The 12,505-nt window shown below is 46.6% G+C and overlaps 2 protein-coding genes across 4 annotated transcripts; one reads left to right on the top strand and one right to left on the bottom strand.

Moving 5' to 3' along the window:
• Positions 1–133: 133 nt before the first annotated feature.
• On the bottom strand, positions 134–3,574 carry LOC146219839 (cyclin-G2-like). 2 transcript variants are annotated; one of them, XM_084694912.1, is made up of 9 exons: positions 3,446–3,574; positions 3,101–3,193; positions 2,312–2,432; positions 2,066–2,203; positions 1,699–1,949; positions 1,514–1,592; positions 1,314–1,412; positions 971–1,173; positions 134–828 (listed from the first exon to the last, which is right to left on the bottom strand). In XM_084694912.1, the coding sequence occupies exons 3-9, from the start codon at positions 2,429–2,431 to the stop codon at positions 714–716; spliced, it is 1,005 nt and encodes a 334-aa protein (XP_084551038.1). In that variant the 5' UTR covers position 2,432; positions 3,101–3,193; positions 3,446–3,574; the 3' UTR covers positions 134–713. The 2 variants fall into 2 exon arrangements, with proteins under 2 accessions (XP_084551038.1, XP_084551037.1); XM_084694911.1 differs by lacking the exons at positions 3,101–3,193; positions 3,446–3,574 and having other exon boundaries at positions 2,312–2,443.
• On the top strand, positions 3,564–12,489 carry LOC146219838 (coiled-coil domain-containing protein 158-like). 2 transcript variants are annotated; one of them, XM_084694909.1, is made up of 24 exons: positions 3,564–3,703; positions 3,943–4,018; positions 4,143–4,300; positions 4,403–4,599; positions 4,720–4,829; positions 4,959–5,283; positions 5,368–5,444; positions 5,595–5,705; positions 5,887–6,001; positions 6,131–6,229; positions 6,554–6,751; positions 7,194–7,544; positions 7,822–7,990; positions 8,457–8,609; positions 8,788–8,900; positions 9,338–9,496; positions 9,649–9,741; positions 9,870–9,992; positions 10,297–10,466; positions 10,772–10,804; positions 10,984–11,060; positions 11,182–11,337; positions 11,794–11,898; positions 12,198–12,489. In XM_084694909.1, exons 1-24 carry the CDS (start codon positions 3,655–3,657, stop codon positions 12,272–12,274), a joined length of 3,294 nt encoding a protein of 1,097 aa, XP_084551035.1. In that variant the 5' UTR covers positions 3,564–3,654; the 3' UTR covers positions 12,275–12,489. The 2 variants fall into 2 exon arrangements, with proteins under 2 accessions (XP_084551035.1, XP_084551036.1); XM_084694910.1 differs by lacking the exons at positions 3,564–3,703; positions 3,943–4,018; positions 4,143–4,300; positions 4,403–4,599; positions 4,720–4,829 and having other exon boundaries at positions 5,038–5,283; positions 5,595–5,628.
• The last annotated feature ends 16 nt before the right edge of the window (positions 12,490–12,505 follow it).

Below are 12,505 nucleotides of genomic sequence, written 5' to 3'. Positions count from 1 at the left end.
GGTCATTCAAATACTGTGCCAAAATGGAATCCAGCTTCAATCGTATAGCTTCTCTAAATATCTGTTTGGCTAATTTAATAAAATAACATAAATGTCAAAAAGAGACACTGGCGATTTATAAATAGAATTAGTATTTATTTACAGCCAGTTATTTTCAGTTTATATTACAGTTGTAACTATAGTTGATATACAACTAGAAGTGAATATTCTGTAAAAAAACAAAATCACAATCACATTCACATACTTTCATACAAGCCATCGTTTCAAACTATAATCTCAAACGTTACAATATGTTGATGTAGGCATTAGATATTACATGTGATAACACTGTAGTTTGAGTACAAAACCATAAAATCAGTAACATTCTGTAGGAGGGTATAGCTGAGATTGGGACCCTAGAACAAAATGATTTAGCTTTTTTGACATCAGGAATGTGTCAAATTTGGACATGGATTGACAAATTCCACAAGACTTAAACGTGTGTTATTACTAGTCAGCTGCCAAGGCATTGCAATTTTTTAAAATCAAAAAACATAAAAGGTTAAACCAAACACAACTGAACACAGGCACTTGGTTGGGCCTGCTGCAAAGTATCACAAGAATACATATCTTATGGCAAGAAACGGTTACAATTACAGACACAGGCAGAAAAGAACCTTGCTACACACGTAGTTCACCAACTTCCATCGTAGGTTTGGGGGGGAAGAGAGGTTTCACTTTCTGCCCTTATAGCGAAGGCCGGAGGGGAAAAAGAAACCATCCGCGTCACTGCCAGGAGAGCCACACAAACTCTCCTCCTCACTGCTCATGTCCTCAAATGAATCCTCACTGGATATACACAGGGGAGAAGAGACACCGGTCAGCAACACTGGCAACAGATCCTGTATCAGTCCACTACTCTGCTGTCTCCCACTTAATTCTGCTAGTGAACCTTTGTGAGTTAAACCTTTCTCCCCCACCCTTGACTTACCTTTCACTCTCATCCCAGTTCACCTCAGGAATAGTTGGAAGTTCAGGGACACTGACGTGATTGGCGTTCAAATTCTGTGCCGTTCGTCTGGACACAATCCACACAAGCTTTTTGCTGTCTGGTTTGTTACATTCACCTGAGCTGTATTTAGTCATGCACTTGGCCACCAGCACCCTCCAATAGTGAAGTTCGCTTTCACTAATCTGTGAAAGAAACAAAAAACATCTGAGACAGCTGACAAGTGGAGAGGACAGAAATAGAGCGGTGTTGTCACATCTGTCACCGCCCCATCAGGTGACAGAGGTGGGTTTTCAAATGGGGCAAAAGGACATTTAAAACATACCTTTAGCTGCTTTTGAAGTTGGTGGACAATTTTCAACATGGCAGTGGACTGAAAGGCATCAAACTCCTGAGCAACAAGAGACAGTGCCAGCACTGAGGGCTGCAAATAAAAAAATTAAAAAAACAATCGCAGATGATGAGACTTCACCGCCAGAATATCTCCATATTATAAAATGGGGCCTGCCTAAGACCAATGCTTACTTTTGCTTTAGAGAAAACAAGCTGGCATAAGCAGGCTTTTAGCTGGGCTTCCAGTTTCCCAAGTCTTGGGACATCCTCCCTTAAAAGGAAAAGATTCCTCATGTCACCTCAGTGCTCATCATCAAATCAACCTTTCCAGTACACTTCCATGAATATAATAAGATCCAATGGGATATAACACTCACCTTGCTGATGTAAGGGATACAAGTGCAGCGTGGTACAAGTTTAAAAAGGTTAATGCCGTGACGGCTTTCAGCTCAGAATTGAGTTTCTCGGAAATGATCTTCTCCATCCGGGTGAGGTCAGAGACTGTGAACTTGCTTTGGCTGATGCGGATGAGTTCTTGAGGAGGTGAGATGTTGCATTCCTCCTCCACCATCTTGGTTGCAATATGGAGGCAGCATACTCCAATACAAGCTAGGTGCTTTGGTTGTACCTATTCATTACAATAGTTTGATAAGTAATTCAAAGGAATAGCACTTAAAATAATTTGCAATACTTAATAACAGTACTAATATCATACCAACAACACCAAAAACGTTTAAAACACACCTTCATAATAGCTAGGAAACGATCCAGAATATTGACCGCCTGGACAAAAGTCTGGGTGCTGTAGCCAAAGAAACTGGTCAGACTCCACAGGTCCTCAACTTTTGCATCTCTGCACTTTGCTGACACCCCCATTTGAGTCTGAAAATTAAGAATTAGCCTAGTTAGGAGTAACACTTAACAGCATCAATCGAGATAAAGAATACCTCACATTGTTTTGTATGTGGGTCAGTGTGTCAGTTAGCCTACCTCCGCAGCAGACTCGATGACCCTCAGTCCTGCCTCCCTGGGCAGAAAGTTTGACTCCAAGGCATAATTTGACATTAGCTCTTTCAAGAGCCTACTGTCCAGTTTGTGAAGATCCCTCATCCTGAAAAACATTGTCTTGTTTGTGTATAGTTCCAAAACGAAACAAAGATTTAAACAGTTTCCCTCCTAGAGCGGCAGCATAAGACTGCCCTTGCTCCTCCTCCCCACATGATCACGTTAGCAAGGTGTCAAATATCATGTTAGCTAACAGAAGCAAGCTAGAACAATATGTATTTCAGTTTTCGGAAAACACAGTGTGCATTAAGTTCTTACGTATAACCACATTTAGTATTCATTTTCAAACCATTCTTTTATTGTTCAGCAGCACTCCACCATTAAAGTTCAACCAACAATCATGTAAATACAATGTAATCCGTATGCTCGATAAATGATTGTGATATACTTGAAAACTTCTTGGCGGTTTTCACAAAAACCTGTACAATTATTTCGTAGGATATATAAGAATCTACTGTACTGTAGCTACGCTCGAGGGAGGAGTTCAGATTTGGAGTAACTGAATATAGGTCATCCCTTTAAACTTTTATTATGGGCTATCATAATGAAAACAAAATGTTTAACGTAGTTATGGCATATGTGTAGTTGAATACGAAACCTTAAAATATTACAATTTCTAGTTGTTAGCAATCCTATTCAACCAATATAACCTGCAATTGTTAAGCTAGCTCGCTAGCAATAGCATTGCGTGGATGCGAAAACCATTATTTTTACCTTGTCAAATGTCTCAACAGACACGATGCTGCAGAATCAGATAGAGCTGCAACAAATCTTCAAATATACATTTCACCGTGGCTCCTTTCTAATCTATAAACAAGGATAGATTAATACTTCATTGACTGTTGACGAGCAAATGATTTGACCACGGTCAACCCCTTCCAACTAGAACTAACTGGCTATAAACTACAAGGACCATCATGCATTAGTGCACCAATCCAAGAGCGGTGCGGTTTAAAATGTTTAAAGTAAAGACTTAATAGCTGGCTTGTTTGCTAGCCAACACTAGCTAACTTATTTCGCTACTTTCGCGTATTTAACTAGCAGGAACCAATTAGTTACGTTTACAGAAGAGTAGGATAGCAGTAGGTCTGAGCAGTGCGATAACGATGCTGTTGCCATGGTGACTTGGTAAGGCTTTGTTACTGCTACCACCAACTGCTCGTGGATCAACTGGTGTCTGCCCGAGTAGACACTTGGACTAGCACTAGAGCTACTTAACTAGCTAGTGAGTCATTTTCAACAAGGATGGCGGTCGATTCGAGTCAACAATGTACCTTACTGTATTGACTCAAAATGTTCATGAGGCTATTCTTATATGTAAGTACTACAGCTAACTATTTACCTTAACAACAAGTACGTGAGGGACTAGCCGAGCTAAGGCACTCTACAGTAATAGACAGCGTACAGTAATGCCTGGCTGTAGGCTACTAAGGCACAGTTGAATGTACTTGTGATCTACAGTAACATAAACTGTCATCACATCATCACACGTGTTTGTGTATTTTTTAAATCAAAATGAGTATGGTTGGCTTTGTAACAATTTGCATTTGAATAAGCTTTAACAGGTATGAATGACACAAATAACATGGACGACGATCTCCCCAAAACATTCACCAATCTGGATACGTTTAGGTAATCCTTTATTTTGGCTTACAAACATCATACCGTACATAAATTCAACAATTATAAATCAAACAAACTATTGCACCAATCACGTGTGTATTTAGTTTAGATGATGTGCTTTTTGGATTTGCAGTGAAGAGCTCGAAAAACAAACTAAAGAGACCCAGCGGCTACAAGTAGAGGTGGAAAACGCAACTAAACGAACTATGGAGAGGATAGGACACATGTTTACTACACACAGCACCAACAACACAGCCTCTCAACTCAGTTACACACCCATGTTAGTTATGGGTAAGTGTAAATTCAATGGTGACTCAAGCCTCATTCACAGTACATATGTTCACAATATGTCACATGATGAAAGAAACTTGTTTTGTTGTTATATGGTTACAGACGGGTCATCGGAAGACAGTTCTGATATTCCATCATCCTGCTGTCAGTTTGTGATCCAGCCTCCACCCTATGGCCTGGATGGTCTGGACCTGGAGGTGGCCCCTCACAGAGTCCCCTTCCCTGGGAAGGATGTGTTGGAGAATGCAATAGCGGACTACTCTCAGCAGGTTTCTGATCTCCAGAAGCAACTTAGTGAGGTGCCCATTTTCAATATCGATCGAGTCTTGTTTTCTATATCATGTGGAACGCTCTTTCTCAACTCAATCCTTTTGTATGCATTCCCACTTGAATATATCTGCATCCATCTGATTCTACAGACACACAAACAACATGAACGGCAGAACTTCTCTTTCCGACAATCCATCATCAAACTGCAGACTAAGTTGCTGCAGGTCCAGATGGAGAAAGATGCCATAGCTGATCTACGGTAGCTCGTGTTGAACACTCGCTGTGCCCCATTTGACGTGGGGCAACATTATAGGACATGGCTTTCCTGTTACTTGGTGCCCAGGTTGGCATGCCATTGTTCTGCATGTGCTTTCTGCCATCTCTCTAGGGCGAAAGAGACTCGAAAACACACCAGCCAGATGGGGAACTTGCAGGCGACAATCATAGAGCTACAAGCCACCAATCCATTTGGAGATCAGAGGCTTATAGAGGCTGAGGAGGAGCCCAACGATTTAAGCATGAAAGCAAAGTCTATGGATCAAGCACACAAGGTGTACTCTACACTGTCGGTTTATGAGGAACGGCTCGGCAACAGCTCTTGCATCGGCATGAATGTGGCCGACAGAGGTCCAGACTCGCTGGCGGCAGCGGCGGAGCGAGTGCTGCAGAACTTGGAACAGAAGAACCGCGAACTGCGAGAAAGACTCCTGCAGGTGAGAGAGACGTGGCCATGTTGTGGTTGATCATGTGTTTTCAAGACTTTGCAGTCTTGAATGAACAGACTCCTTGTCTGCCAGGCAGAGGAGCGGCTTGGATCTCAGGAAGAGCAATGCCAGGGGACAGAAGAGGTTAATGTCATGGAGCAACAAGAGAGGTAGATATGATTGGATATTTTGACTGTGTGTATTACTACTTTTAGTATTGGGTAGCAAAATATTAATTTATTACACATTTACACTTACATTTAGGGTTCTAAGAGTCAATATTGTTTTTGTCAACAATGGCACACCTTGCTTTTTCACAGAATGGAGCAGCTCATTACCAGTCATGACCAGAAGGTGGCGATACTGACTGAGAAATTGAGCAGCTCTATAAGCAGTGCCTCCAATTTACGTGTCCAGTTGAATCTGTTACAGTGAGAAGAAAACACCAAACCATGCCCTTACACACCCTACTAGAAATGTTCCATTTCATTCCAAATTAGGTTTTGTCCGAGCTCAGGACAAATATAAAAATACATATCCTGCTATTTGTCTGTTCCAGGAATGGTTATTATGTTAGTTCACAGTTACTGTATTTTTTGATTCTCTGACCAGAAAACAGGCAGAAAGCCAGGCCCTGATCCACAAGAATCAGGTCAGTGACCTGGAGTACGCCCTTACCATCCTTCACTCAGACCAGCAAGATGCCCAGAGGGTTCATGCAGAGAAGGTATAAACCTTTTCTGCATGTTGTAATGCAGACAAACCTTTAGAAACACCTTCCTCAGGTCATTGAAAAAGACAACGTTGAATTAAGGTTTTGTTTGCTGTCAGGTTTGTCTAACAGTGTTTGTGCTAGGTGGGGTATTTGGAGAAGCTGCTGGCCCAGAGCCAGTCTAAGGCAGAGGAGGCCCAGAGAGAGAGAGACCTTGCCCTTCTGCAGGCACAGAAGCAGGAGGTGCAACTCCACGCCACAGTAACACCTCAATCCAACACACACATTCTTCACTGGGCCTTTCTCTTTTCAGTATATTGCATTTCGTTCAGGTAGCCAAACACTTTTATCCAAAGCAACATACAAAACATGAAAGTACAGGAAATGAAAGATGGACACGTGCTCCCAGACCAGGCAGCACAGTCCACAGCACAGCTAAGCATTCTGTATCTGAATGTGCACATTTTTACTAATCAGTCATCTCATGAACCTTCGGATGAGATCGTAAGACTCCAGTTTAGAGATGACTGACAAATCGGTGTTGTTCTGTGATATGTCCTGGTCCAGTCCGAGGTGCAACGGGCCCGCGAGGAGCTGTCTCAGGAGAAGGAGCGCAGCGGTCGGCTGTCGGAGCAGGACAGGGCCCACAGCGAGACCATCGACCGGCTCCAGAGGGAGCTGGGGCAGAGGAGCCTGGGGGTGCAGGAGCTGCATGCCCTGGTGGGCGCCCTCCAACAGGACTGCCTGGTTCACAAGGAGGCTCAGGTGTGCCTGGGGCTTCACACGGTTGCTCCTCCATATTTGAGTTTTGCTACCGGTGTGATTAATATGGGCCTCAAACTACCCTTTCCTTATAATGGTAAAAAAAAAAAATGATAAGATATAATTTTTGGGGCTTTGTTGGATGGACAGTTAGAGGTAGACAGGAAATGTAGGGGAGAGAGAGACAAGCAGGGTTTGGAGCCGAACCCTGGCTGCAGCGTGAGGGGCTCAGCCCAGATGGTGCTCGCTCTACCCCGTGTGCCACCAAGTGCGACCCCTCTCATAATTATCTTTGAGAAGTTCGACTTGAGGGATTCATTTGCATACCGAGGATTAATTAGTTCTTCCGAAAATGCCTTCCGGGAGTTTTTTTTTTTTTTGCTGTTACTCACCATGTAAGGCGTCAAACGTTTAACCCCTCTTACCATCTCCATGGTTTTCCCAGCTGTGTGGGGACGAGCTGCAGCAGCGGCTCCAGCAGGAGCTGGGCGCTGCGCGGGCGGAGCTGGAGAGGGTGCGGCGGCAGCTGCGGTGCGGGCAGGCCGAAGCGCTGAGCCTGCAGGGCCTGGCAGGGGCACGGGAGGCCGAGGGCCAGCGGCGGCAGGCCCTGCTGGAGGAGGAGCTGCAGCGGAGGCAGCAGGAGGCCCGGCAGGCTGGGGCCAGGCTGGAGGAGGCCCGGGGACGCTGCCAGGCGCTCGGGGCCGAGACGGAGGTGCTCCGGCGGGAGCTGGAGGAGGAGAGGGACCGACTCGGCCAGCAGCTCAGCGAGCGCAAGCTGGAGATCAAGCAGCTTAAGGTGTTGGTCAGCTAAGCAGTTATGGCCGCGATCGACCTCTGACGTAGAGTTCAGTCGAAACTTCACGAGACCATGCGAGACTCTCAGAAAGCACGTTTCAAACGTTGCCGTTATTATTTTTGGTGGGGAGAAGCAGAAGTCGCTTTGAAGTCTGAAACCGGAAGCATTCTCTGTGTTGAAGGTTTTCGCTTTTAGCGCATCATCTCATAGCTGAACTGGTTGCCCTTTCCCGTCCCCCGCCCACGTCTCTCTCCACCTCCCCCCCCCCCCCCCCCAGACGGAGTTGGATCAGCGCGATGCGAGGCGGTCCGTGCTGGAGCAGAGGTGCCGTCAGCAGCAGAAAGGCCTGTCGCAGCAGAGCCGCCGGGTCGCCGAGCTGACGCAGACCAAACAGCAGCTGACCGCTACACTGGAGGTGCAGTCCATTCAACTGCTCAGCCTCACAGGTATACGCAACACAGCAGCATGTGAGCAGTCCGTCCCTTTACTCACGCGCTCCGTGGATGAAACCAAGGGTTTCGGTCTATCTGGGGGATGCCAGTTTGTCATGGAAGTTTCTAAATGAGGAAAGTTAACTACTTTGGTGTCCTTGTGGCTTTTTCACAGGGTCTTATGATTTCCTAGAACACGTAGGAGGCTGTTAATGGTTTCCCAAGGAAAGGTCGTCCCCTGTTAGCTTTACAACATGCCGTGAATGGCTTTTCGTTATTAAACACAGTGGCTTTCATGACCGCTACCCTAAGGCCACCTCTAACTACCACCCAACGGCTTTCTGCTCAGTTGCAGAAAAACATTAAAGGGTGTGTTCTCCCCATATCCTTCAAAGATCTGACTTTGTGCGTGTGTGTCTGTTTCTGTGTGTGTGCACGGTGTCTATGTGTGTGTGTGTGTGTGTGCGTGCGTCTTCTCCAGCGGAGCAGGAGGAGTTGAAGAGGCTTCTCAGCAGTGCTGTCGAGGAGCACGAGGGCGTGGCGGTGAAGCTGAGCTCCCAGCTCCAGAGCACCAGAGCGGAGCTGGACCGGGCCAGGGGCTCCCTGAGGGCCCTGGAGGGTGCGGACGGCCACGGTCAGCCCCCGCACACTTCAAAGAAACACCCAGCTGAGGGGAGGATCCCTGTGTTGGTTTAGAGGAAGAAGCGATGTGTGTTTGTACATGGGGGATCGCCAGTGGCGGTGGACACGGCCTTTGGGTCCACGGAGTGCAAAAGGCGGGGATGTCTTTGAAACCGTCTTCTCTGTTCCAGGAATGAGGGTTGCCATGGGAATGCAGGAGCAGGTGACTGCCAAGCGGGAGCAGGTGGACTCTCTCCGCGGGAGGATCCAGCTACTGGAGGAGGCGTTGGAGAAACTGAGTGATGTAAACCCTCCGCATCTCCTTCCTCCTCTGAAAGATCCTGTCCGAGATGTTTTCGTCCTCGCTTCTGAGTGCAGGAATAAGGCCGGGGGGTTAGCACGGTCAGGCCACCAAATTGGTTTTTCTGCTTGTTTTGGATGAGACATCAGTGCTGTACTGTTCTCAACTCTGCGATTCAAGGGATCAGAATCCGAATGGGGTTTTATTCGCCATGAAAGTTTTCACAGACAAGGAATTTACTTTGGCAGGAAGAAGCCTACCGAGGCAGCCATTTTCGGCGCCTCATGACTATTCTGTAACTGTGAACACCGAGTTACAACACCTGCACACTCGATTCTCCCTCAGTATGAAGAAAGTGATATGAACTAAGAAGTCCAAAGGGACCCTTGACGGCCAATGCCGAGATCTGCGCCACCATGTTCTCTGCTCCTGGGTTTCAGGAGAAGCGCCACCAGAGTCTGGAGGGCAGGCGTCAGGCCCAGGAGCTGGCCTCCATCAGGGAGGGGAAGAAGCGTCTGCAGGCGGAGGTGGAGACCCTGCGCTGCCTGGAGAGGGAGCTTCGCCAGAAAGTCGCCAAACTGGAAACAGCTCTCCACAAGGTGGCGCCACCTGGCTCGATTCAAGCGAGTTTCGCTCATTCGCTCGTTTTTCCCAGTTTTGAGGAACAACTTAGCGGTCCTGGGCGAGATATGTCAAGTTGAAAAGGAAATGACCCTTAAGCAAAATGACCGCAATTCACTTTGCTCCTTAGATGTCTGAGAGCTTCGTTGACTGCCAAGACCACCTCCAGACGCAGGAGCAGGAGTTCATGCGCCTGAAGCTACAGCATGCTCTGGATCTGAAGGTAGGGAGGGGGCTGTTGTCCAGAGAAAGGACAGGATTCTTCTTATCACACGTGTCTTGTTGCATACTTAAAGAACATGTCAAATGAGGCATTAGAACACGAGATCATGTTCATCATGGTTTCTCCAGGAGCTGCAAGGCCAGACCCGGAGACCCCCGGGCTGTGGGGCCCAGATGGAGTCCCTCAGCAGCCCAGCAGGCGTGGCTGCTCTACCCTGCACCGCCCCACACTGCTCCAGAGGCCCTCCGGAGGTGAAGGGCTTACTGAGCTGTGAAAAGGCCCATTCAGCAGCACATCTGCTGGTCTTTTCCCCTCGACGTGGAAACACACCCTGCGATAGCATTCCTCTGGCAATCTGAGATTGTATGCGTCACCCTTTTGACATCTGAGTTTTTTCCGACGGTTGAAGTTCACAGCGGAAGATGCGAATACATCTTTGTCGAGTTACGCTAGTAAATAAAACATGCGCCATACGGTGTAATAGCAACCCCCCCAGGACAGCAGTAGCAAAGTGCTGATAGTGCTTGTATAACATGGCTCTGGCTTCTCCTCCAGTTGGGGCCCCCGATGCTTGAGGAAAACCCTACTCTGGAGCTGAGGTCTCTAGTCAAGGAGCTCCAAGGTGTCATTTCTGAGAGCCACAGACCACACGCCACCACCAGCCACAGCAGCAGCCTCCACAGAAGACGGTCTGCTACAGACAGGGTGTTCGCTGGGGCCACACTGTGAGTCTGCTTGGGGCTGGATCCCATGACCTGGGGAGTAGAGCTTGCAAGCTCACCTCATGTGATTCTACTGGAGTGCCGTTTTACCCTTAAGTTGCAGAAACGTGTGCCCTAAACCACAGCGTTTTGTGTCTCTGAATGATGGGGTGAACATGTACAGAACATGAGCAGTACAGAAGGCTTGTGCTGGTCATTTTTTTTACATCCATTCCCTGCACATACACCAGGTTGTACCATTTTATGAATGTTGACTGCACTTATGGAATGCAATATCCTCTTATGTAATTACATTTCTATCCCTTCAGCAATGAGGTGACCAAAGGGACCAAGGAGACCATGTAAGTAGATCAAAGTGACCTTCTGAACACGAGACCCATGAGCCCTCAGAGTAGGTCTGAATGCCTAGACTGTAATGCATGTCTCCAGGCAACCAGAATTAGCTCTGTAAGTGAGCATGCTTTGCACAATACAAGAACATGTCTTAGGCATGTTGTCTGTGCGTGTGTGTTGTGTGCAGTGAGCTGTATCCCCATCAGACACCTGACGTGGATGAGCGAAACGAAAGAAACGTAAGCCGCACCTTGTCAAGAGAAAGTGAGTCCTGCTTTTCCTCCAAATGCGACAAAACCTTCCCTCCGTTTTCCTGGTCTTTCCTGGTCCGATTTTCTGACAACACCCCCGTCTCCATTTGGGATGATGTTTCGCTATCCCACAGGCTCCAAGGTGTGTTACACGACATCTGTGCCGAGCTACACCACCTCCCCTCAGGCCGTGTTGCCTGGCCGCCTGTCCCCCGTTCACTTCCTGCTGACCTCCGAGCCCAGTAACGCGTCTTGCTCACAGAGGAGCCCAGCTGTGGGGCCTCTCGAAGGTAAACACATCTATCAGTGACTGACAGGGACGTGTTTACATCCATTCCAGGTCATATCTGGAAGGGAAGATACCGGGCTTGGCTCCGGAACAAATCGGATGGGCGGGAATTTGGTTTCCACAAGGGGAATTTGGAATCCAACTTGCTTACAGACCCGTTTATGGCCAAATAAATGGGGGGGGTCACAGTATTCGATTTTAATTCTAATGGATTCTCCCTGGAAGATACACTGCATGTAATTGGCTTCATCTTCAAAGTCAGGTTTCCACTCCACATTTCAGTCAGGTTTCAGTTTCTTTAAATTAATTTGAAGCATCAATATTACCATCCAGCCCATGATATTTGCACAAACAACCACCATCTATACATCTATGGATTAGTGTAGGTTCACCACCTTTTATTAGCAAACTGAACTGCTTACTCAGAGTGAGTCAGCTACATCTTTCGTTTGTATAGTGGCCAGTTCGCACGCTGACCTGACCAGCCGTGCGTGCAAAGGTTTGCACGGAAAACTGGAGAATCTCCAAACCAAGGTAGAGGAGTTACAAATACAGAACCAAGGTGCGTAAGTGATGTGCACACTGTTGTTGCACGCCATGTTTAATTTTGGTTTTGGCAACAGCACTTTTCAAGGAAAATTTGTATTTTGTGTGGGAATACATTTGTATTTCCTGTTGGAATGTTGCCAGTACTACGGATAATTATAACGAGTTTCCTGTTATGACTATTCTCCTTTTGTCGTAGAAGACCTGTTTACCGCTACCCTTGTAGTGTTATTGTGTATGCTATAAACTTTATTTTCCAAGGTCATCAAACATTGTTAATATTAACATCTGTGATGTTTCCTTCTTCCTCCACAGAGATGTCTTCCATGATTAAAGTTCAGGACAGGAGGATGAGGAGGGTCAAGGACAAAGAAAGAGGACAACAAACATAGCAGTGAATGTCTGCTTCTGTGATCAACTTAAACGTATATTTAAAATAAAAAGGTCTGTTGTTTGTAGACAGCAAAAAAAATTGGCCCTATTTATGACAGTAGAGAAATGTGCTTCTGTTGCAGCCTGTGAATTATGAAATAGTTTAGATAAGCGGTCTGTACATGTACATACAGGTGCCATGATAAAAACAATAAAACATAAAGGAAATGAAATTACAACCATAGACTGCT

The sequence above is a fragment of the Hypomesus nipponensis genome, chromosome 28, assembly GCF_054491055.1.
Source record: "Hypomesus nipponensis isolate SF chromosome 28, ASM5449105v1, whole genome shotgun sequence".
NCBI lineage: Eukaryota > Metazoa > Chordata > Actinopteri > Osmeriformes > Osmeridae > Hypomesus > Hypomesus nipponensis.
This window is presented reverse-complemented; position numbering and strand designations above follow the sequence as displayed.